Source organism: Enhydra lutris, unplaced genomic scaffold (assembly GCF_002288905.1).
Source record: "Enhydra lutris kenyoni isolate GAN:26980312 unplaced genomic scaffold, ASM228890v2 scaffoldscaffold46, whole genome shotgun sequence".
NCBI classification, from domain to species: Eukaryota; Metazoa; Chordata; class Mammalia; order Carnivora; family Mustelidae; genus Enhydra; species Enhydra lutris.
In genome coordinates this window covers 16,504,956-16,528,691 of record NW_019154130.1, presented here as the reverse complement: position 1 = coordinate 16,528,691, position 23,736 = coordinate 16,504,956, and the positions used below count along the sequence as shown (strand labels likewise).

The following is a 23,736-nucleotide window of genomic DNA, read 5'->3' as shown; positions in this document are numbered from 1 at the left end:
GATTTAGGAAGGCTCTTACAGGCTCCCAGAACTGATGGGCAAGTTGAAGGACCAGGTTTGTCCATGGTCAATGGTTGTAGGGTCCCAGCAGGAACCAGCATACTCAAATTAGAGTAATCTGAAGAGGGTTTGGCAAAGGGACTACTTCTAAGTAGCCCCAGGCTAGAAGTTCCAGTTGCCAGGCAAAGGCAGGAAGTAGTTAGCAGTTCAGAGAGAGAGTTATATGTCAAGGGCTGTTGGACAGGAGCTGTGCCCTTCTGCTGAGAGATGCAGCAAGCCCATGAGCATCCTGCAGAGAGGGAGCCAGAGTCCCATCTCTCTTACCTTCTTCCTCCCCTTTCCTGTAGGGCTCCCCATTGGCTGTGCCCAATGGGAAGCCAGAAGACAGAGAGCCTATGGCAGCAGTGCACACAAAGAGCAAGGTGGGGAAAGATGGGGAGTGACTGGGAGAGGCACAGAAGATACTCAGCTCTGCAGGGAAGAAGCAATTGTGATAAGAATACTAGGGCCCTTGTGGGCAAGAGAGGTGGATGTCAGTAGATAAAAACCAATGTGTCCATCACCATATTGACCTCACACAAGGTGGTATTGGTCTCCTTAACTGGAGCTGCCACACTGTACACTCCAGTGGGTACCACGCCAATATTAGACCATGTGCATGGCACCATCGGGAGATGGACAACATAGTGGCCCTGGCCCAACCGTATGGACCACAGAAAAGTGGTGGTCATTCCAACTTTGCAGACCCCAAGGACCTCTTACCCATATTGAGAGTGTCGTCTGTCATGATGCTGACATTGCTCATGAGTTGACCATGCTGCTCCCATCACTGATCCTGTTTTCCCATCCCAGGTCTTCTGGGCCATCGGGACAGTGTTCGAGGTCATCCTGGCTGTGTTTGTGATGCCCAGCCTGGGCTGGCGCTGGCTACTCATCCTCTCGGCTCTCCCGCTGCTCCTCTTTGCAGTCTTGTGTTTTGTAGGTATCCTTTAAGACATCTCAACCTTTGCCCTCTTGGCCTCCTGCTATTCACTGTATTTCAGTGGGGAGGGGGTGGAGGAGGACACCGTCCCATAAGGAGTATTTTTAAGATTTTTTTTTTGGGGGGGGGACTTTGACAGCAACACCAGTTAATAATAATTGTAACAACAGCAGCAATCATAACTACAAGAACCCATCCCGTTCCATTCCTCTGGGTCCAGAGACCCCACCCTTAAAGACTCCACATCTAGATGAGAGTATGTGGCTGGGACCCAGTGTTCTGTGCCACCCTAACCTGTCACTCCTGTCCCCACAGTGGCTGCCAGAGAGCGCAAGGTACGATGTGTTGTCCGGGAATCAGGAAAAGGCCATCGCCACCTTAAAGAGGATAGCAACTGAAAATGGAGCCCCCATGCCACTGGGGAAACTGATCATCTCCAGACAGGTCCGTGCCTGGCCCACTGTCTGTGGCGTGTGTGTTTGTGCACCTGCATGGGAGTGTGTACGTGGGTGGAGTGGGGTAAATCCTGAGACACACAAAAAGAGCAGAAGCAGAAAGCAGACCAATTCTCCAAAAGCCAATTTTCCTGAATTTACTTGGGAATGTATCTTTTTACCAAAAACATGTTTCAGGGATCCTTCTTTTTGAATATATGTAGTAAATAGGAATGTATTTTTCCTAATATATATTAATATATTTATTTCCTCAATATGTTCTCTTTATAAATATATTGAGGAGCCTATTTTAAAATATATTCAACAAAAACAAACATTCTCAAATATATTCAATTAACATTTGAAGAGTGTTATCTTTTCATTCAAGAATATACTAAAAAATACATTTTTATTCATGAAAGCAATATTCACAGGTAGACTAAACCACCTATAGTCCATAATCTGTTTTTATATGTTTAAATAAGCAAGCATTTCTCAAACTAAGAAAAATATATTTGTTAAATATATCTAAGGAGAATATAATCACAGTCAAAGAATACACTTAAAAAAAAGAAAATACTTTTTTTAAGATTTTATTTATTTATTTATTTGTCAGAGAGAGAGAGAGAGAGAGAGAGAGCAGGGGGAGCAGCAGGCAGAGGGAGAAGCAGGTTCCCCGCTGAGCAGGAAATCCGAAGTGGGACTCAATCCCAGAACCCTGGGATTATGACTGGAGCCAAAGGCAGATGCTTAGCCAATAAGCCACCCAGGCTCTATGTGGCATTCCCCATAGAATATTCTCTTAAAAAGAATATTGTAGCATAGCTCAGTCTGTTAAGTGTCTGCCTTCAGCTCAACTCAGTGGGGAGCCTACCTCGCCCTCTTCCTCTCTCCCATTGTCCCTCCCCCTGTTCAGGCTCTCTCTCTGTCTCTCAAACAAATAAATAAAATCTTTAAAAAAAATTATAGAGCAAAAATTTGATAAATTAGAAAATTATATGAAATTGGCAAGTGGGTCATTCAACTAATCAATCTTTCGGCACATTGGCTTCTGGTGAATTGATTTTCAATACATGAGTGTTTGCGATCTTAACCTAGAGCTGACTAACCAGGGCATGAAATGGTTAGACACAGCTTGGACAGACTGTCTGCTCCCCGGGTCCATGGGACTACCTGAGAGTCCTCAGGGCAGGGAGTCTGCTTCCTGGCTCCAGGATTTCAGGCTGGGGTTGGGGGTTGCAGGATGTCTCCATCCTTGGGGAATCAAGCCTGCAGACGTTGCTGGGTCCTGGCTAGAAGGCCTCACCGGGCTGGGGGACTTTGTGCTATGGGATTGAGTGCTGGGCTCTCGGATCCTGAGCGTGCAGCCCACCAGCAGCCTCCCTCCCAGCCGTGGGTGTTCACCAGTCCCAGGCCAAGGTCAGCGCTGCTGGAGGAGACGAGAGCAAACAGCATGTCCTTGTCTTGAAACAGGAAGACCGAGGCAGAATGAGGGACCTTTTCACGCCACATTTTAGATGGACAACCTTGTTGCTGTGGTTTATATGGTAAGAGCTGCTTCTTGACCTCTTGACACTTTGATCCCCTTCACCCGGCCCTGTTTTGGGTTCTGTTTTTATGTAATGCACGGAGAACTCTTTGAACTTAGGCAACATTTACCAAATTTGGTGGTTTGAACATCACTTTCCTGATCTCTGCCTTATCCAGGTATAACCTGTACTATTATTTTCTTAGTCTTTTTCTTTAATTGGACTCACTTCCAACTCAGATAACTGTCTTATTTTTAATTAAGTTATTAATTTTATTTCCAATATAGATCACATACAATGTTATGTTAGTTTCAGGTATACAATACAGTGATTCAGCAAGTTTATACATTACTCGGTGCTCATCATGATCAGTGTATCCTTAATCCCCATCACCTGTTTAATCCGTCCCCCCCCAGCTCCCCTCTGGTAACCATCAGTTTGTTCTAATAGTTAAGGGCCTGTTTTTTGGTTTGTCCCTTTTTCTTTCCCTTTGTTTTGTTCCTTAAATTCCACATATGAGTGAAATCATATGGTATTTGTCTTTCTCTGACTGACTTATTTCACTTAGCATAATATACTCTAGCTCCATCCGCATCATTACAAATGGCAAGATTTCATTCTTTTTATGGCAGAATAATATTCCATTGTGGTCTATGTGTGTATATAAATGTGTGTGTGTATCACATCTTCTTTTCCATTCATCTATCAATGGACATGGGCTACTTCCATAATTTGGCTATAATAAATAATGCTTTAATAAACACAGGGGCACATATATCCTTTTGATTTAGTGTTTTTGTACCCTTTGGGTGAATACCCAGTAATGCACTTACTGGATCATAGGGTAGTTGTATTTTTAATTTTTTGAGGACCCTCCATACTGTTTTCCAGAGTGGCTGTACCAATCTGCATTCCCACCATTAGTGCACAAGGCTTCAGATAAATATCTTTCAAGAGGCAATTTTATATGTCTGCTTTAAAGGGAAAAAACCTTAACCACAGGCCATATATTTTTAAGAGATATACAGTAAAACGTAGCTAGATTGATGATCTGCCGAGGGAGGAGACAAGATGGCAGAGAAGTAGGAGGCGCTGTTTCAACCTGTCCCCTAAAGTGAGCTGATTACCTACCAAAGAACTCTGATCACCCATGAAATCAGCCTGAGATTAGAATTATAGATTGATGATCTGCCAAGGCACTGAGCTGCTGTATTTAATAGAGAGATGCAGAGAGAGGGTAGGTGTCAAGGACACATTCATTAGCAAGTAAGTGAGAGGAAACCATCAAAATACAGTTGACCTTGAACAGTGCAGAAAGGGGGTTAAAGGCATAGACCACTGAGCAGTCGAAAATCTTTTGACTCCCCCAAAACTTAACTAATAACCTCCTATTGACTAGAAGCTTTGCTGGCAACATAAACAGTCAACGAACACATATTTTGTATGCTATATGTATTATACATTATATCTTAAAGTAGGCTAGAGAAAAAATGTTATTAAAATCACCTGGAAGAGAAAATGCACTTGCAGTGGTGTACTGTATTTGTTGGAAAAAATCCCTTTATAAGTGGACTGTGTGGTTCAAACCCATGCTGTCCCAGAGTTGACTACGATTGAAAGGAAATGTAAAATGGGATTTTTGTCACAATTGAGATTTAATATTGCCATATTGCCTTGGATATCAGCAGTGGCATGGGGCCTGCCATATTTGGGAACCATTAATTTGGTCAACACAGGCATCCTTAGAACTTTCAGTCCTGATCCTGGTCCGTCTTCCTTAAATAACAGCCATTGGCAATGTGTGGATGTGGGCAGGATGGAAGGGAAGGATTTATACTGAGTAATCCCCTGAAAATGCACAACTAGTTAAATCTCAGCTATTCTTTGAACCTTTTTCTATCAAATCATGTACACACCATGAACAGTGTGCAGAAGGAGCCTGGCTAACACTCTGCATTCTGGTTTAACCAGTGCTCACTTTTCCCATGCACCTTTGAGTAGAAGGGCTAATTAGCAGGGGATTGTCCTGAAAAGTGGTCAGTTGTAGGAAGTGGAAGGGAAAGCTTTGAAAATAGATAGAACTGGGCTTTAGCTCTGTCCCTGCATTCCTAAGAGCTGAACCAGGCACTTATTAAACACTGCTGTGTGCCCAACACAAGCGTAGAGTCTATAGGGTTTTTTTTTAAAAAGATAGTGGAGATGAGAGTTGAGAGTCTCTGTCTTTGCAGGCAGGTGATTCAGTTGGGCCAACACTACCCAAATACTGAAGTGATTAATTGGAGACTAATTTTTGCACACTATAGAAATTGCTAAACTTGCTGGCACATATTGCAATGCAAGGAAATTAATTGCTGCTGTCTGGTTATGACAGTTCCCACATAACTGTACTACAGGATAAGAATGTTCTGGTCCTACACACTTGAGTGTTCTAGTTCCTAGGACAATTGGGAATTAATCAACTGTTTCATTCTGATCTGAAATTTTAGGGAAGTCTGCAGAATCTGCACTTGTACGGGCCACACAGCAGGTGTTTAATAAATGCTTGGTGAGTTGATTCAGCTCTCAGGAGTTCAAGGGAAGAGCTGGAGCCCACTTCTTGATATTATCAAAGCTTTCCCCTCTTCTTCTCTCTTCATGTTGACCAAATTGGCCCAGAAGTCCTGATTGATGTCATTCATGACTGTGTTCTTCCAAATATTGGTACCCCAAAGTTGTTCTCCCTATTGCCAGTTGAATAAACAGCCTTGGGTGTTTTCTGTGATACAATACAGTTTTTAGTCTTTCAAAGGACACAAGATCATGTCCCTTCATCACATCGCTATGCTTTGTACCTGCCATTTTCCTTCTCAAGGGTCCCAAGAAAGGCCCCAAAGGTCCACTGTCACCCATGCCCAAAGACTGGTCCTCACTGCTATAGAAGCAAGTCCTTCCTGAGGGGTTGGGGAAAGGGGACTTGCATGTCTCCCATCATTTCTTGATATCTTCTTGCTTCCTTCCTGGCAGGTTTTCCAATGCGTTTTCTTACTACGGATTAGTTCTGCTCACCACTGAGCTCTTTCAGGCAGGAGATGTCTGCAGCAGTGAGTATCAGACCACCCTCCTCCCCCCTACACAGTCAGATACGCATGCCCACCCCATATTCCACCGCTCCTGAGCTTGGCCATTGCACAGATGCCCGTGACTTTACCCTGCTGACTCCCTGGAGAAATTCTCTGCCAAATCTGAGCATAGAAGACCTGGACTGTGGTCCCCAAGAAACTCTGTGGAAAACCAAATAATCCTGAAGTGACATTGCAGCACAGTCATATCTTATGTCCCCTAAAGGGTGCGGTGAAGTACAGCACTGTGTTTGATGGCCATGACCCTATGCAGCTGTTCTCACATGCATATGAAGTCTGAAAACCAGGTTGGATCTCAACCCTAGCCACACAACAGGATCACCTGAAGGAGCTTTTATTTTTTTATTTTTTAAAGATTTTATTTATTTATTTGAGAGCATGAGCATGCATGTGAGGGAGCACTTGAGCAAGGGAAGAGGGGGGCAGAGAGCGAGGAAGAAGCAGACTCCCTGCTGAGCAGGGAACCCCATTCGGGGCTGAATCCCAGGAATCCAGGATCATGACCTGAGCTGAAGGCAGATTCTCTTGTACAGCTAGAGGTGGGAACCGCTGGACAAAAGGAACAAAACAGAAAGCAAAGTCTCTATGTGGATGTCTGGGCTTTCAAACCATTCTATCTCCAAGAACAGGTTCTTAGCATTGAACCTGGGGTGGAGGATAAAGGGATGAAGTTCCTACTTGTGTGCGGGATTTGCCCAGTTATCTTTTTCATAAGCCTCTGTAATCTTAGTTAATAGTTTGGTTTATTGGTATAAAGATTTAATGAGCTGGTGACTCAGCTGCAGATTTGGGGTTTGGTATTGAGAGAGTATAAATCGCATGTCCCTAACAGGGGACCCACTGAAACAAAGCAGAGGATCCAGGAGAATGTTACAAAGCAGGGATTGGCAAACTTTTTCTATAAAGGGCCGGATAGTTAATATTTTAGGCTTTGGGAGCCATACACCTCTGCCGTTGGAGCAGGAAAGTAGCCGTGGATAGCAGGTTAGTGAACAAACATTGCTAGTGTTCTGACAAAACCTTTTTTGTGAATACAAATTTGGATGTCATATCATTTCCATGTCATGAAGTGCTATTCCTCTTTGATTTTTTTTTTTTTTTTTTTTAGTTTTTTAAATTTGTTTGACAGAAAGACACAGCGAGAGAGGGAACACAAGCAGACAAGCAGGGAGAGTGGGAGGGGGAGAAGCAGGCTATCTGCTGAGCAGCCAGCCTGAAGCAGGGCTCGATCCCAGGACCCTGGGATCTTGACCTGAGCCGAAGGCAGACACTTAATGGCTGAGCCACACAGGCGCCCCTCCTCTTTGATTTTGAAAAATCATTTTAGAATGTAAAACCCATTCTTAGCATGCAGGCCAGGAAGAAACAGGCAGGAGACCAGATGTCAAATCTGCGGTGAGGGACGCCTGGGTGGCTCAGTTGGTTGAGCGGCTGCCTTCGGCTCGGGTCATGATCCCGGCGTCCTGGGATCGGGTCCCGCATCGGGCTCCTTGCTCGGCGGGGAGCCTGCTTCTCCCTCTGCCTCTGCGTGCCTCTCTGTCTGCCTGTGCTCGTTCGCTCTCTCTCCCTCTGTCCCTGACAAATAAATAAATAAAATCTTTAAAAAAAAAAAAATCTGCTGGTGATAGTTTACCAACTCCTGTTTAAAGCTCTCTCTTATACCTGAGTAATAAAATGAATGAGCTCGTAGCTGAAAATCAGAGAGCCTAGGTTCTAGCACCAACTAGTTATGAGACCTTGGACAAGTCATTCATTTGATATTTTCTATATGCCAGGTACTGATCTAGGTGTTAGGCTATATCAGTGAACACAAAGGACACATATCCCTACCGTGTAAGCTCATGTTTTGGTGGGGAGAGAGAAAAAGAGGGAAAGTAACATAATAAGTAAATAACGTAGTGTGTTGGAAGGTGATAGGTGCATCAAAGAAAAAAATTAAGAAAAGGTAAACTCCTGCCTCTCCTTCAAATATGCAATGAACAGATGTCAAAGATTTTATTTTATTTAACTCCTCAATTACTGAATGAACCAGTTAAGAACTGTGAAAAGTCCGAGGATTTATCTCTTTATAAGTTAACAAGTTAGCCTTCCATAGCGTCCACAGATGCCTGCAAAAGACACAACACTCCTGGGTTAGAGACAAAGGACTTTGTTACTCAAAATAATAGCAGTGGCTGAAGTATCAGTACTTCCTTACACCAGCAAGGAGCTCCCGTTCCCACAGGGTGATGTGAAGAGGGGAGACCACAGCTGCAGAAGCTGTGAGTTATGTTACAAGAGAGCATCTCAGACCTTAGGGCACCTCGCTCTCTTCTACTGGATGGTAAAGGTTTAAAGCAGGTAAAGCCTGCTCTTGCCCTGCGGGAAGACACTATGTCATCGAAGGCTATAAGCAAACCTGCCCCTTGCTCCAAAGGTAGACACTTCCTGTCAAAGTTGTTGGTTGAACCAAGATCCTTGAAAAGATAGTTCAGGAACAGCAAGAAGACCAGTGTAGCTGGTCAAGGGAGAGAGATGGAGAGAGCAGAGCAAAGGAGAGAGATGGAAGGTGGGATCAAGGAATGGCCAGATAATATAGGTAGGGATCATAGAGGCCTCCCTGGAGTTTGTCTGCCACCTAGAGTCTGTCTGCCACAAAAACACCTGGGATGTGCCAATTCTGGGCTAAGTACATTCATATGCACAGGCTGAGTTCAGGCTCCCAACTACCTTGCCCAGTGGTTTTATTAGCTCCAGGTTTGTGAAGAAACTGAGACTCAGAGAGATTAAAGCTGAGCTCTGGGACACCTGGGTGGCTCAGTTGGTTGAGCAACTGCCTTTGGCTCGGGTCATGATCCCGGACTTCCAGGATCGAGTCCCACATCAGGCTCCCAGCTCCATGGGGAGTCTGCTTCTCCCTCCAACCTTCTCCCTTCTCATGCTCTCTCTCTCTCACTGTCTCTCTCTCAAATAAATAAATTAAAAAAAAAAAAAAGCTGAGATCTGCTGTTTGGGGTTCGGACCTGAATCTGTCTGACTCCAGAGCCTGGGATCTTTCCACGGTATCCCAGCTGAAACATACGCAGGGAAGGAGGTGTAGGAGCAGGAGGGTATGATTCAAGGTTCTGTACATGGCTCTTCTTTCTCCCATCTCCCACCTCCCAGTCTCCAGCCAGAAGAAGGCAGTGGAAGCAAAATGCAGCCTGGCCTGTGAGTACCTGAGTGAGGAGGATTACATGGACCTGCTGTGGACGACCCTCTCTGAGTTCCCAGGTGAGGAACCTGTGTGAGGTGGGGCCGGGGCAGCCAAGCCTGTGAACGTGGCAGCTGGTCCTGTGGTGGTTCCAGCTGGTGCTGTTTGGAAGCAAATCCCCTTTCCAGGGAAGCTGGAGATTCTTTTTTTTCAACCCTTAGCTGCAAGTTGACAAGAACCGTGAAGGCTCCTCTCCTTGAAGGCTAGCAAATTAAGCCGCCCCTTGTCACATTCACTGGCAGAAGACATGAGACTCCTGGGTCACAAACAAAGACTACTATGCATGGCACAGAAAGCAATAGGAATAGTATATTAGTGTCAGCTCCCCTTGCTCCCAAATCTCACAGGGATGATGACGAAGGGTCCAGGTGGATGCTGCATATGCAATGATGTAGTGGGTACAACTGTTGGGCTCTAACTCTTGTCCTATGACAAGAACTAGCTCACCCAAATGCATGCAAATGCTGATAATGGATGATGGTCGCTCCCTGAGGAATTACCTGAGTGTTCCCTTCCAGGTACCCGATTGATCTATTCTGCCCTATATTCTTGACCCTGTATTCCAGTTTTCCTTGCCTTCCCAATATCTTCCTCAATCCCTTTGCTTCCCTGAGGAATCCCAGGCTTAGGGAAATCAAATCTTCTGTAGTGGGTTCCCAGAAATCTGCCCAGCTTTTGTCCAGAGAGAGACATCATCTTTATTATGTTGGGCAGTAAACAGACCTGCCCTTTGCTCTGGAAGGAGACAGTATCTCTCTCTTCCAAGGTTGTTGAGTATCCAAATGAAAGGACAGCCTGGAACAAAGGCTTCCTGGAACAAATTGCTTCTGCATGCAAGAAATACAAGAGACCCATGGAGAATTGTCCCCCATCAGCACTCACACTGGAAGGATCAGTGGGGCATCAAAAAATCCAAAGTTGCACATAGAGTGAAGGTGATCTATCTTTTTCCTTTAAAAAACTGAATAATTATTATAACAATAGTAGTATTTAGTATTTATTGAATGCTTACTCAATAAATGAGTACATATTTGATTTTATGCTCTATACAATGAGTATATATTTGGTTCTATGCTCAGTGTTTTATAGATATATCTCATTTCGTCTTGTGAAGTACATAATTATCCCCCATTTTACAACTGAAAAAACTAAGGCATAGAAAGGGGTAGCAAAAACTGTTCCTAAACTTTCAGGTGCCAGTCTCTGTATCTTTGTGCCTGAGGGCTAACTCAAGAGGAAAAGAAATCCTCAGGACCTAAAAGCACCCCAGGGAGCTGAGAGTGCCAAGGAGTTAAAACCTGGGAGCTGCCTTTGAACAATAAATGCAGGAGTTGGTGGTGTACAAATAGCCCAGCTTCCTCCCTCCTTAGGCAGCAGAATGCTAGGATGCATTTTCCACACTGGCTCCCAGAACTCCCCAGCGGAATCTGAGAGTAACTGCCCACAGTGGTAACTGTCTTGACAGGCTCTCTTGCCTTCCCTTCCCTATCTTGCTTTCCCACCCTCCCACTGGTGCTTCTTTGGGTTACCTCTCAAGTAAACACTTGTACTTGGACCCTTGTCCCAGGGTCTGCTTCTGGGAGAGCTCAGCTAAAACACTCAGTGTCCTACACCTGGCAGAGCTAAGAGTTGGGGTCCCACCCCAGAGCCCACAGTCTTCATTCCTGTATGATCCTGTCTATCTTTTTCTTAAAACCCTTCCCCTATATGGCTCAGTGGGTAAGACTAGGGACATGGAATTAGACATCACGTCGCCAATAACCATTTCCATGACTTTGGGCACTCACCATGATTTTCCAACAATTTCCATGATGTTGTCTTTCTGAAACTCAGATAATTCTTATTTATTACATTTATGATTTGTTGTGTCTGTTCCCTGACAGCCTCGGGATGCCGAGACTCCTAGAATAGTTCCTTTTTAATTTATTAAAAAGTTTAATTTAATTTAAAAATTAGTTTTTTAAATTTATTTGTTTAATTTATTAAAAAGTTTAATTTAATTTAAAAATTAGTTCCACTTAATTTTTTGACTGAAGAAGTGTGGGAAATTGACAGCATTTATTTTAGGGGGTTGTTTTTGATGATTAAGCAAGATAATAGATGCAAAAGTGTTGGGCCCAGAGTTAATTATTATTAATAAAAACCACCATGCTATACTGCCTCTACTGAAGTAGGGAGTCTTATTTTATTGAGCCCCATTTTACCAGTGAAGTAACTAAGGCTCTGAAAAGGCAAGGGACAAACCCAAGACCACAGGACAAGCCAGAGACAGGTCTGACTCCCATCCCTGGTGTCCATTGCCTGGATCCAGTGAACCCTACATCCCTTGGTGCCTATTTCGTTATCCATTGCCATGCAACAAATTATCCCATATTTTAGTGGCTTCAAATAACATATTTATTACTCACAGTTTCTGTGGGTCAGGAAGCTGGGCGTGGCCTACCTGGGTCCTCTGCTTTGGCGTAACCAACAAGATGACAATGGCGGTGTTGGCCCAACATCCGTAGTCACATCTGGAAGTTCAGCAGGAGCAGGGTCTGTTTCCACACTCGCTCATGTGCTTGCTGGCAAGATTCAATGCCTCCAAGGGCTGTTGGCCTGAGGACCTCAGTTCCTCACTGGCTGTTGGCCAGAGGCCACTTATAGGCCACTGCCTAAGAAGAGTCAGGGGGACAGAGAATGCTAGGAAAACAGAAGCCACATTCTTTTATAACTTCATCTCAGAAATGACCTGTAGTGTTTTTCTGTATTCTAGTCTTTAGAAGAGACTCCCTAGGTCCAGCCTGCTCTCAGGGGCAGGGAATTCTTTTTTTTTTTTTTTTTTAGGATTTTATTTATTTATTTTATGGAGAGAGATCACAAGTAGGCAGAGAGGCAGGTGGGGGGTGGGAAGCAGGCTCCCTGCTGAGCAGAGAGCCCCATGCAGGGCTCGATCCCAGGACCCTGAGATCATGACCTGAGCCGAAGGCAGAGGCTTCACCAACACTGAGCCAGGCAGGAACCCCAGGGGCAGGGAATTCTATGGGGTGTGAATACCAGGAGGTGGGGGGTGCTGGGAGCCATATTGGAAGCTGCCTGCTATGGTGTCCCTGCTCTCTCCCAGGTGTCCTTGTAACTCTGTGGATCATTGATCGCCTGGGCCGCAAGAAGACCATGGCCCTGTGCTTTGTCATCTTCTCCCTCTGCAGCCTCCTGCTGTTCATCTGTGTTGGAAGGTGGGTCAAGAGACCGGCTCTCTCCGACCAGCAGGCTCACGTCTCAGGTCACAGTCAGTGGCTCTTTGGGCCTGTAAGCTGTGGGCTGCACTCTTGTCAGTGATCTGAGAGCTCACTGCCTGCCCCAGCCCCTCACTGGGACTGAGACTTTTGACCAAAAGATCAGACTCAATTTGGGGCCTCTGAAGGGGGTAGGGCTGGGAGGTTTTGCTCCAACACTGTCACATTTAGACTGTTGACATTGTCTTCCAGTGAGATCATGCGTGCAACTGTTCATGTATGGTTTAAAAGCATTCCTCTGTTCAATGGAAATACTTCAAGGTCCTGTTGTATAATCCCTTTTCTGGCATTTCTCCATTTTTCCATCTATCAAGGACCTCAAAATATGGAAAGGGCTTGTGTCTCTCTTGACCTCAGAGAAGCCCCAGACCAAAGCTGATGAGGACTGTGTGGAAGGTCTGGAGAGGTAGCTTAGACCCTGACGTGTTGGTGTTCTTAGGCATTTTGGGGAACCATGGAACAGGGGGTCGGGGACAGGATTATCCTAAAAATACTGCATAGAAGTTTACTGTCCCTGGCTCAGCTGGCTCCTGACTCTATCAGGTCCCGTCTGGGTTTTCAATGATTTGTATCACTTCTCTCTGACCTTGCGACCAACCTGGGCACCACAGATGTTTGCAGCTCTTAGCCCAGAACTTTGGAGAACAATAAACTTATAAAGGCAGGCCTTTGGAGAAAGCACCAGGATTGTGTGCCTGTGTGGATGTGTTGGGTGGGGGCGGGCTGTGCCAATTTCTAGGTTCTAAATTCTGCCTGGGCAGATAGGACTTTGCTGGAACAAACTGACAGAAAAAAAAAAAAAAGTGCTCATCTTCTTTTTTTATTTCTCTCCCTAGAAACATGCTCACTCTGTTACTCTTCATTGCAAGAGCATTTATTTCTGGAGGCTTCCAGGCAGCCTATGTTTACACACCTGAGGTAAGAGGGGTGCCTGGGAACAGCTGGGAAGGGGAAGGAGTGAGCTCTGCCTCCAGAAACACCCAGCCTGGGCTCCTCAGAATGGGATTTGTCCAGGGGCCTGTCTGAGTAGTGACTGTGAAGTTCTTCATTCCTGCAGGCTATCTTCCAATTGTTTTGTTTTTTTTCATTTTTTTTGCTTCTTATAAAAGCTGATGTTCAGCGTAAAAGTTCCAAATGGTATCGAACTGCATAAAACCAAAAATTAAAGGGCCCCACGATCCCCCTTCCTAGACACAACCTTTCTGAATAGTGTTTTCTAGGCACGTACTGATTTATGTTAGTGCAGGTACCGAATTGGGGAAGTGAACAGCTATTTCTCAATAAAGAAACTAATTATAATTGTGTGGGACAAGACTTAGGGAAACAAGAAAACAATAAAGCAGTGCCCCAGAGCTTGCAATGGGGGTGGAGGTGGCTGGGAACACAGCTGTCACCTGAGGCCAGTGGGATGAGGAGAGGGGAGTGTTCCAGAGTTCCAGGAGAGAGATGTAGAGAGAAGTAGTGGCCCTTAGTTGAGGGACACATGTGGCCTGAGGCAACCCGGAAGGGAAGGAGTGGGAGAATAAATACCCAGACCTCTCTCTCTTCTACCTCTTTCCCATCTCCCACTGGGGCTCCCATCTTCCCAACCAGAAGCCAGAGGGCCAGGGGCCCTTAATGGTCCACATAGGCCAGGCCCAAGGCAGGGAACGAGGTGGGGAATTTTGGAGGAGAAGATTGAAGACAGTGAGTACAAGACACGTGGATCTACTTTGTTTCCAACCCTTGCTCTACTATGCTATGTAGTAAACAGTATATACTATATATAGTATATCCTACATATAATATACTAATGTATACTACATACTATACAGTACACTATATAGTATATATATATTATATATATTATATGCTATCCCTTTACTTGTATATAATATATGTGTATATTATATACTCTATTTTACTATGCTATATTTTATATATACTATGTTTATATACTTCACTATATATGTGTATATATGTATATATGTTACACATAGTATATACCCATAGTATATACTATGGGTATATACTTTATATGTATTATGTATATGTACTTCACTAAACAGTATATATACTTTATATTGCATACTATATTATACTATATGGCACATATATGCATATATATTATATATTTTACTATACTATATAGTATAGTGTGGGCAAATCATCATTTTATAATAATTCTCCTACTAACAGATATTTGGATTTTTTACAAATTTTCACTATCACAAACAATACCAAGATGAACAGCTTTATATAGTCATGTGTGTGTGTGTGTGCTTCCCTTAGAATAAATGTCAAGATGTGGAGTTGCTGAGTTTAAAGCCTGTAAACATTGAGTGGAATTGAAAGCTCACCCCCTAAAATGTGGCACAAATTTACACTCCACACAGCAGAGCCTGAGCAGTTCTAATTTCCCACAGTCAGGGATTATGGGTTAATTTTTTTATACCTATTATATTTTATTTCACCTTATTTTAGATAGGAGCAAAAGAAGGAGGAGGATATTATGTAACAGATGCTGTGCCAGGGGAAGGAGGGTGTCTAGATTATCCCTCATTCCCACAACACTCCAGAGCCCTCACTGAGTCATCATCCTGAACCCTGCTCCCTCCACCCCACCTCAGGCCTATCACCAATCCTGCCTCCTCCAAGGAGGCCTCCCAGATCTCCCCCTCCCCTGACTTGCTTTTGCTGGTCAGTGCCTGTGTCCCTCATTTAATCCAATGCCTATCAATCTGTATTAAATTGTAAACTGTGGAATATCCATCACGGAATACAATTGCAGCAGTGAAAGAGAATGAGGTAAATGTCTATAAACTGCTGTCCATAGGATTTTAAGACATAATGCTGAATGGATAAAGCAAGTTGGACTGGTGAGTATGATATGACACCATTTATATTTTGAAAATAATGCTATATTTTGTATACACATATGTTTAATGCATCTGGATGGATACCTTCCAAACTTCATGACAGTCGGGACCTCTGAGGAATATAGGAAAACCTGGGATAGGTTCTGGGTCAAAGGGAGTTCAGGTGTCTTGATTTCTGTTAAGGAGAATATATTTATATATTGCTGTATCATTGGGTGAATTAAAATATCATATGGTATGCACTCAAAGTATTTGTTGAGTGAATAAATAAATGAATGAATGTCAATGTATCTATAGTCATAGAAAAATCTAGAAGGATATACAGGGAAATGTGACAATGGTTACTTCTGAGTGTTGGGATCCTGCATGAGCTTTGCTTTTCCCTGTATATTCATTCTTCCTGAGCTTCAACACCGAGCACTGTACTTGTTAGAGGTGTTCTAGCTGCTGTAACAGAAGATTCCCCAAGTGCAATGTATTGACACAGGGAAGTTTCTCACTAATGAAACAGGCCGATATGGATGTGCTTTCACTTCCGCAGTGTGATTCAGGGACCCAGGCTCTTTGCATCTTGCCAATTCCTCATCCAGTAATTGTTAATCAAGGGTGATTTTACCCCTGCCCCAGGGGACATTTACAATGCCTGTGGGTATTTTGGGTTGTAACAACTCGGGAGAGCAGTGCAGAAGGTGCTGCAGGCATCTAGTGGGTAGAGGTCAGGAGTGTTGCCAAACATCCTACAATGCACAGGACAGCCCCCACCATGAAGAAGGACCCATCCCCAAATGTCCCTTGCGCTAAGGTTGAGAAATCTTGCCACAGGGCCTCAGAGGCCTTGAGTCCTCTTTCAAGCTAGCAGACTGGGAAAGGGAGTAGAGAAGACGTGCCTACTTTTTAATTCTCTTGGCCTGGAAGATGTGCAGTGACATCTCACTTTGCCCAAGGGAGAGCTAGGCATGGGGCCCCCTCTGTTACAAACTGAGACACCGTGTAAACATTTCTACCTCTGTCTTTATGAAATGCAGGTCACAACCCTTCAAGGTGAATGAATGAAAAGAAGCAGGTGGGGTAGGGTCTGGATTCTGAATGTGCACCAGTTCTGGTGGAGCTTTGGGGGACCTCCCAGGGCAGGGAGGACCCCCTCACTGGGTTCCCACCCACAGCTTGGTCTCTTGCCTTCTTTCTCAGTTGAACTTCCTATCCCCCTTGAGATGAGACTCCCCACCTGGTCTCCCACCCCTTGAAGTGGTTACCAACACCTGTGTGATTCACGCTAACTTCAGGCCTGCCCACGGGTGGCAGTCCCATCACTCCTGAGCTAGAGAGGAGGGAGGATCCTACATTTTCTCAGCCCTACACGAATGCCTGTGTTTCAGGTCTATCCCACGGCGACTCGAGCGCTGGGCCTGGGTACCTGCAGCGGCATGGCAAGAGTGGGTGCTCTCATTACTCCGTTCATTGCTCAGGTGGGTGTCACCCTCAAATACCAGGGGGTGGAGGGGGCATGACAAAAGCCAAAGCATGGCGAGCAGCTCCTCCACGCTGAGCCTTCTGCAGAGCCCGCGGTGGTGTGCATCACCTTCTCTTACCCTAACAACCATCCTATGAAAGGAGTCATATCACTTGCAAATGAGAAAACAGGCTCAAAAAGGTAAAGAGACTCATCCAAGATCACACAGCTGGGAAGCAGAGAAGCTGGGACTTAGACCCGAGATCCCAGAAGACCCTGGGGGTGCCATATGATTTGGCCAAAAACTAATTGGATGAGAATAAGTAAGATGAAAACAAACTGTTGAAAACAACATGATTTGATGGGAAACATGTCTCAGGCCCTGGTTTCTGAGTTGCATGATTAGGTGTATTTGCAGAATTTTGTAGCCCCAGTAGGTCTTGGAACATTTCTCTCTACTTCCAGGGACCTTATTTTGAAGTCATTTTGCTTTTTTTTTATTTTATTTTATTTATTTATTTGTCAGAGAGAGAGAGGGAGAGAGAGCAAGCACAGGCAGACAGAATGGCAGGCAGAGGCAGAGGGAGAAGCAGGCTCCCTGATGAGCAAGGAGCCCGATGTGGGACTCAATCCCAGGACGCTGGGATCATGACCTGAGCCGAAGGCAGTTGCTTAACCAACTGAGCCACCCAGGCGTCCCTCATTTTGCTTTTTTGATAGCCAATTCATTTTTTTTCCTGTCTTTTTCATTTTTTTTTTTTTTACCAAGGTAAAAGTCACAGAATGTAAAATTAACCATGTTAAGGTGAACAATCCAGTGGCGTTTAGCACATTTCATAGTCTAGTTTCCAAACATTCCCATCAAATAAAACTTCGTATCCATGAGGCAGCCACTCCCCGTGTCTCCTCTCCCCCAGCCCACCAATGTGAGTTTTTTTAAAAATAAGCTGTACACCCAACGTGGGGCTTGAACTCACAACCCGGAGATCCAGAGTCCCGTGCCATACTGACCAAGCCAGGTGGGTACCCCCTGTGCATTCCGTTTGCATGAATTTACCTGTTCTGGGTATTTCACATAAACAGAATTCCAATACAAGTTTTAGCCAAGTGTCTCTGTTCTGGGCCGCTGTGTGTGGCCGTTGTGAGACACTATTACCCGCTGCAGAGGGCCGGCCACATGCCTGCATGGTGCCAAGTCCTCTCAGGTATCCTATCCTCAGGAGGTAGATACTGCCCTACCCATTTGGCAGGTGAGAAAACAGGGTTTAGCTCTGCTGTTAAGCTAGAAAGTAAACAGAGGTACTGCTCTGAGAGAGTGTAGTTGAAGGAAGACAGACCCTTGAGCCTGATGGGGTGTGAGCTCAAACCCCAGGCCCATCCTTTGTGTGAGCTGGAGTATGCTACTTGGCCCTCTCTGAGGCTCAGTTTTTCTGTCTGGAAAATGGGGACAATTCCCTTGCTCTTAGTGGACGGGAAGGAACTGAATGGGATAATCCCATAGAGGGCTTACAAGACGGCCTGGCATTATCCATACTTCCTAAATATCCCCTCTCACGGGCCCATGTCTCCCTCCCCCAGGTCATGCTGGAATCTTCCGTGTACCTGACCCTGGCGGTGTACAGCGGCTGCTGCCTCCTGGCTGCCCTGGCCTCCTGCTTCTTGCCCATCGAGACCAAAGGCCGCGGACTACAGGAGTCCAGCCACCGGGAGTGGGGCCAGGAGATGGTCGGCCGAGGGATGCATGGCACAGGTGTCACCAGGTCGAACTCTGGCTCTCAGGAGTAGTGACCAAATGTGGGGCCGAGCTGGTCTTTGAGGCCGTAGAACGCAGGGAGCTGGTGAAGCCCAGCTGGGGCTCCGACCCTCACAGCCCACGTCAAGAACTCACCCCGAAGGACAACCTGGACCAACAGGGTTTTGTGTCTTGACTCCGTTTGCTCATATTCACTGAGATCCCCCTGGGGCTGGGGAGGCATTTGCTCCGGGGGGTTCTCTGGAGGTGTGGGGGGAGGTTTGTTAATAACCTGTGGACCTGCATGGGGAAAACTGCCACATTAGGAGTGGCCGGTGTCACCGGTCGCCAACCAGATGCCGCCCAGAGTCAGCCAGTCACACCCTTGGTGAACAACCCCCCCCATACATCTCTGTAGATACAGTCCAGGCCCAGGGCCTGGTAGACACCCGCCTCAAAGGACTCAACACCTGCCACCGGGACCTGTTCAGGAGGTTTCTTCTCCATCCCCGGCCCTGGAGTCTTCTTCTTTGAAATTGCAGGTGACCCGGCTGTGGCCTGGACAGCTTCTTCCTGGGTCTGAGAGATGCTGTCTCCGAAGGGGTCCCTTGGTCTGCCTCCCCAGGGCCTGACTAGCGGAGACTCTGGCATATGGACATGTGTTTGAACTTGAGCCACGTGTCCCCTCCTGGTCCCCTCTGGAGTTGCTCTCTCTGGATCCAGCAGATCTACGGGTCTGTGGGGACGGCTGGGTTTCTACCAGATGACCACCTCAGAGAGCTGTCGTCCTCCCCCTCCCCCAGGAATTGGGGACTGAGGCCAGAGGAGGTGAGGATAAAGTCCAAAGCCAAAGCCGGGGCCTCCCATTTGGAAACAACGAAGGCCAATGCCAGGGGCTTCTTTTCTGACCCCCTCGTTGGTCAGGCTGGTTGGTGACTCTTGGAGAAAGAAAATAGTTAACTCAGGTTTCAGTGCTGTGGATGTTGGGGGTGGGTAACTGGCTACTCGGGCAGAGAAATGGAAAAGATACTACACCAACCACCCCCTCCTGTCAGGGTCAGGGAACCAGGAATCCTTGCCCACCCCTTGGTTTCTTGTTTCCCCTTGCCGTCAAGGGCCGGCTTGGTCTTTGCATAGAGGCAGCTCCTGGGGGTCCAGCAATAGTTCTCTGCCATCAGTGGGGAGGACCAGGAGGGCCCACATGTGTGACATGTGTACATTTGCAAAGGAAGAGAGGGCAGTTAGTTGGGTTTTGGGTTGGCCTCGGGAGGAAGGGCTAATGCCATTGTCTCAGCAGACAACATCCACCTCCAGGATCTGGTTTCCATGAGCCCTTTCCCCATCCTGAAGGCAGGGAACCTAGAACAGGAGGGTGGAAGCTGCTGGATCCCATCAAAGGCCAGAGAAGACTGACCTTCTGCGTGGAGACGCCTGCTTGAAGTCAACATTTTGAGAAAGCCAAACGTGTACGTTCATCTCTTATTAAAACATGTTGGTGATGGACATTGTAAGGTTTGTAGTTTGTCCATGTGTCATGATGTCTTAGTGACGGTTCAACTTGCCAACTTTGTCTATTCAAGGTAATCTCAATGCCTTAATATGATATTCTTTCCAATAAGGTGGGCAAGTCGCACCATTGGCTGTCAATGTTGTGACCTTGAGCCTGTCGGAGATACTTTCTTCCAATGGCGTGGGTGGGTAACTATTGCAGATTCAGGTCCTAGGTCAATGGCAAACAATCCCACATTCCCAAAATATAGACTATAGCCCCCTCAGCCCAGGCAGCCAGAGAGGAAGCAGCTTAGCAGATCTACCTCTCCCTAACATCCCCATTTCCTTGAGCCATGGTGGCTATGGCTCTAATTCTTTCTGGCCTGTTGAGCTCTTCTGGGTAATAGAAACTTAGCTTGCCTTCCTTCCTTCCTTCTTTCACCTTCTAGCTAGTCAGACAACGCTGGATGAGTATGTCCACTCCCATCCCCCTCAAATAACCTGGCAGAGCTGGGGGCTGGAGTGGAACAGAAATGCTTGATGGGAAGGAATGTTTTCCAGGCCCCAGGGTAAAGAAGCTTGCAGTTGAGGGCTTTCTCTTCTTGAGAAAATGAAAATTTAAATCTCTTTGCCCTCTAGATTGCCTACCCTTAGAAAAAAATTAGTATTATTGAATGATACAAGAGCTGCCACCAAAACTGTCCAAGCTCTGAATTACACAAGATCTTTAGCTGAAGACATTCGTATCTAATTTCAAACTTCCAAAAGCTTCTGTTTCCATTAATGGAAATGTCAGCAGTTTCTCTCAGTGTTAGGAAAGATTTCAGAAAACGTAAAAGATGGTCAATGTGGCTAAGACTATGTGGTTTCTTTCTTTCCCTTATTGCGAGTATTCTTACAACACAGAAGTGAGATGTGTTGGCAATGACATTAGAGTACCTTGGTACGGACTTGGAAATGAATATAGATATTCATTACTTTGGGCAAATGTTAAGTAACAGAGAGCCTTGAAGGGTGAGATCGAGAGTCTCCCTTGGTTGCTACTAGTAAATTAGTTTGGGATAACAGGGAGATGCAAACGACAATAAAAGCAGTTGATAATAATAGTTTACCCATTTGAATATTAATTTCTCATTTAACAACAAGCACTGGGTCAGGCCGTTCTAAGGAAGGTTCAGCAGCTCAAGAATGTCATCAAGAACCCAGCTTCTTTTTGTTTTTCTTCTCCGCCCTCCTCTGCCTGTTGGCCATTTGACCCTATGCAGGAAACCTCATGACTCCAAGATGGCTGCCAAGGTACCAGGTATCGGATTTTTTCAAAGGAGGCAGAAAGGGAAAGGAACAGTCACAAAAAGTTTTCTTGCTAAAAGATCTGAGTCTAAAAGCATGAGTCTTCCCCCAGAGCTGGAGAAAGAAGGACCTCCTTCCCACAGGATCAAGGGATACCCACAACTTCTTGACCATGAAATTGGGATTCTGTTAGCATGAAGAAAGAAGGATGGTGATGGGGCATGGTCGAGAGGAGCCTTGCTACAGAGCTCTCATCAAGGCTGCTTTAATTGCAAGGAATCAAAATTGGACTCGTGTTCATTCAAATGAAGAAGTACAGCTTTATTATAAGGCTGGGATCAATAGTGAATTTCCTCCAGGGGACAGCCAGGGAACATAAGTGAGTGGAACAGGTGTAAGGAACAACAGGGAGAGGGAAGAATTGTGGCAGAGTGAGAAGCACAGACCCCCTCCAAAGGGGACATCTATTGCTCACCTCTACCTGATTTTGTTGCATGGTGGGAGCTCCCAATTTTCAAGACTGGAATCTGGCTTTTTACATGAACTCTCCCCCAATTTTAGTATGTTAGATCAAAAACATTTATGTGACGTGTGAGCCCATACAATTCACCTGTGGGCCAAGTTTCACTGATGGGTTGCCAGTTTGCACCTCTGAGAGATTAGAAAAATCTCAGAAATAAAGTGCAGCCTGGCTTCACAAATGAAACCAGAACCAGGGAACCACCAGAGCCCAAGGAAGCCCCCTCTCTGGAGCTGTGGCCTGGTTCCACCCTCCTCTACAGACTGGCTTCCTTCTGCCTCCTCATGGCTGCTGTACATGCGTAATCATGCGTATGGTTTCCCTTCACCCTGACTCAGCTCTGCAAACATATCCGACTCAGTTGTTCAGGGCACCACTTTCAAATTCGCAAGAGAGGCAGCTGATGGGACCAGATGAATGTTGGTTCCAGTCTTGGTCCAACAAAGTTGAGTCAGGAAGGGGTGGATTCAAGAAGTGGCTTTGGCCGGCCCTTTCTGGAACCCACAGCAACATGTACGTCAACTCTTGTGTCTGTTCATTATAACTCCATCATGGATCAGGGCATATGGTCATGGCATGTGGTCAGTGTGCATGGAGCATCTACCACATGTGTATCAGGCATGCTACTCAATCCTGAGGATCCAGAAAAAGAAGACGTGGTCCTTATCTTCATGCACTCATGGTGCAGTGGGGAGAACAGGCATAAACAGATCACTGCGATACAGGACAATGTGAGCCCTAACGGAAGTATACACAGAGTTGTGGGAGGCGCACAGAATGCCAATTTGAAAGCCCTTTCTCACTCTTCAAAGATTCAGTGGTTTCAATCAGACTTTAGTCATTGGTGGTACGATGTCGTATTCTGCTTCCATGACATTTAAACATACAGATATGTCACATACTCATGATTAATCAAGAATACTCGATGATGAACCACTTCAAATCCCCCTCCCCCCACCATGCCAGAGAACAGAACACTTTCTAAATTCATCAGAAAACAATTCCACTCACAATACTGTCTAAAAGAGTAAAATTCTTAGGGATAAGTTTAACAAAAGGAGGGCAAGCCTTTTACAAACTGCGAAACATCGCTTAAAGGAATTGAAGATTTGAATAAATGGAGAAAGAGTCCATGTTCATGGATCAGAAGACTTACTATTGTTGAGGTGTCCATCAATACCCCCCCCAAATTGATCTAGAATTCATACGGAGCTACAAAGGATGCAGAAGAGTCAAAAAAAAAAAAAAAGAAAGCCCACTTGAGAAAGAGGAATAAACGTGGAAGACTCACACTTCCTAATTGTAAGACTTTTTACAAAGCTACAGTAATCAAGATAGTGTGGTACTAGTGCAAGGATAGACATAGATCAATGGAATAGAATTGAAATTCCAAAAAATACACCCATATAGTTATGGTCAATTGATTATTGACAAAAGAGCTAAGGCATTTCCACAAGGAACGATAATACTCCCTAAATTCATCAAGCTGCCAAAAATTCATCGAAAAATATGGTCATAGATCACCTTCAGGGAGAGAGCAGGAATGGCAGGTGAAGGGAAGGTGGAGAAATCAAGCCTTGCCAAACCTCCTCCAATGTCATGTGGGTTGGGGAATGTTCCCCATGCTCCTTCTGCTCTGAATTTCAGGCAGAATGGAGTGGAAACCACATTGCAAAGAGGTTCTTAACCATTTACAAAGAAAACAGGAAGGGTGTAGGGTGGACTTCCGGGCCCCTGTATTTTTTTTGTCGGTTCTCTGTCTTCTAAGTTCGATGCTTGACCACCTAGCCTTGACCGGTAGGGGTTTCTCTCCCTCGGGAATTT

At 45.5% G+C, this 23,736-nt stretch overlaps 1 protein-coding gene across 1 annotated transcript in view; it reads left to right on the top strand.

The window, feature by feature from the left end:
- The window catches only part of LOC111156520 (SV2 related protein), a 70,994-nt gene extending 50,884 nt beyond the window's left edge, over positions 1 to 20,110 (top strand). Inside the window, exons 8-16 of the mRNA XM_022517466.1 lie at positions 853 to 978; positions 1,298 to 1,426; positions 2,890 to 2,963; positions 5,949 to 6,025; positions 9,209 to 9,316; positions 12,400 to 12,511; positions 13,408 to 13,489; positions 16,806 to 16,895; positions 18,458 to 20,110. Coding sequence (XP_022373174.1) covers positions 853 to 978; positions 1,298 to 1,426; positions 2,890 to 2,963; positions 5,949 to 6,025; positions 9,209 to 9,316; positions 12,400 to 12,511; positions 13,408 to 13,489; positions 16,806 to 16,895; positions 18,458 to 18,664 — 1,005 coding nt within the window. The 3' untranslated portion in view covers positions 18,665 to 20,110. The remainder of the gene's footprint in view (positions 1 to 852; positions 979 to 1,297; positions 1,427 to 2,889; positions 2,964 to 5,948; positions 6,026 to 9,208; positions 9,317 to 12,399; positions 12,512 to 13,407; positions 13,490 to 16,805; positions 16,896 to 18,457) is intronic.
- The last annotated feature ends 3,626 nt before the right edge of the window (positions 20,111 to 23,736 follow it).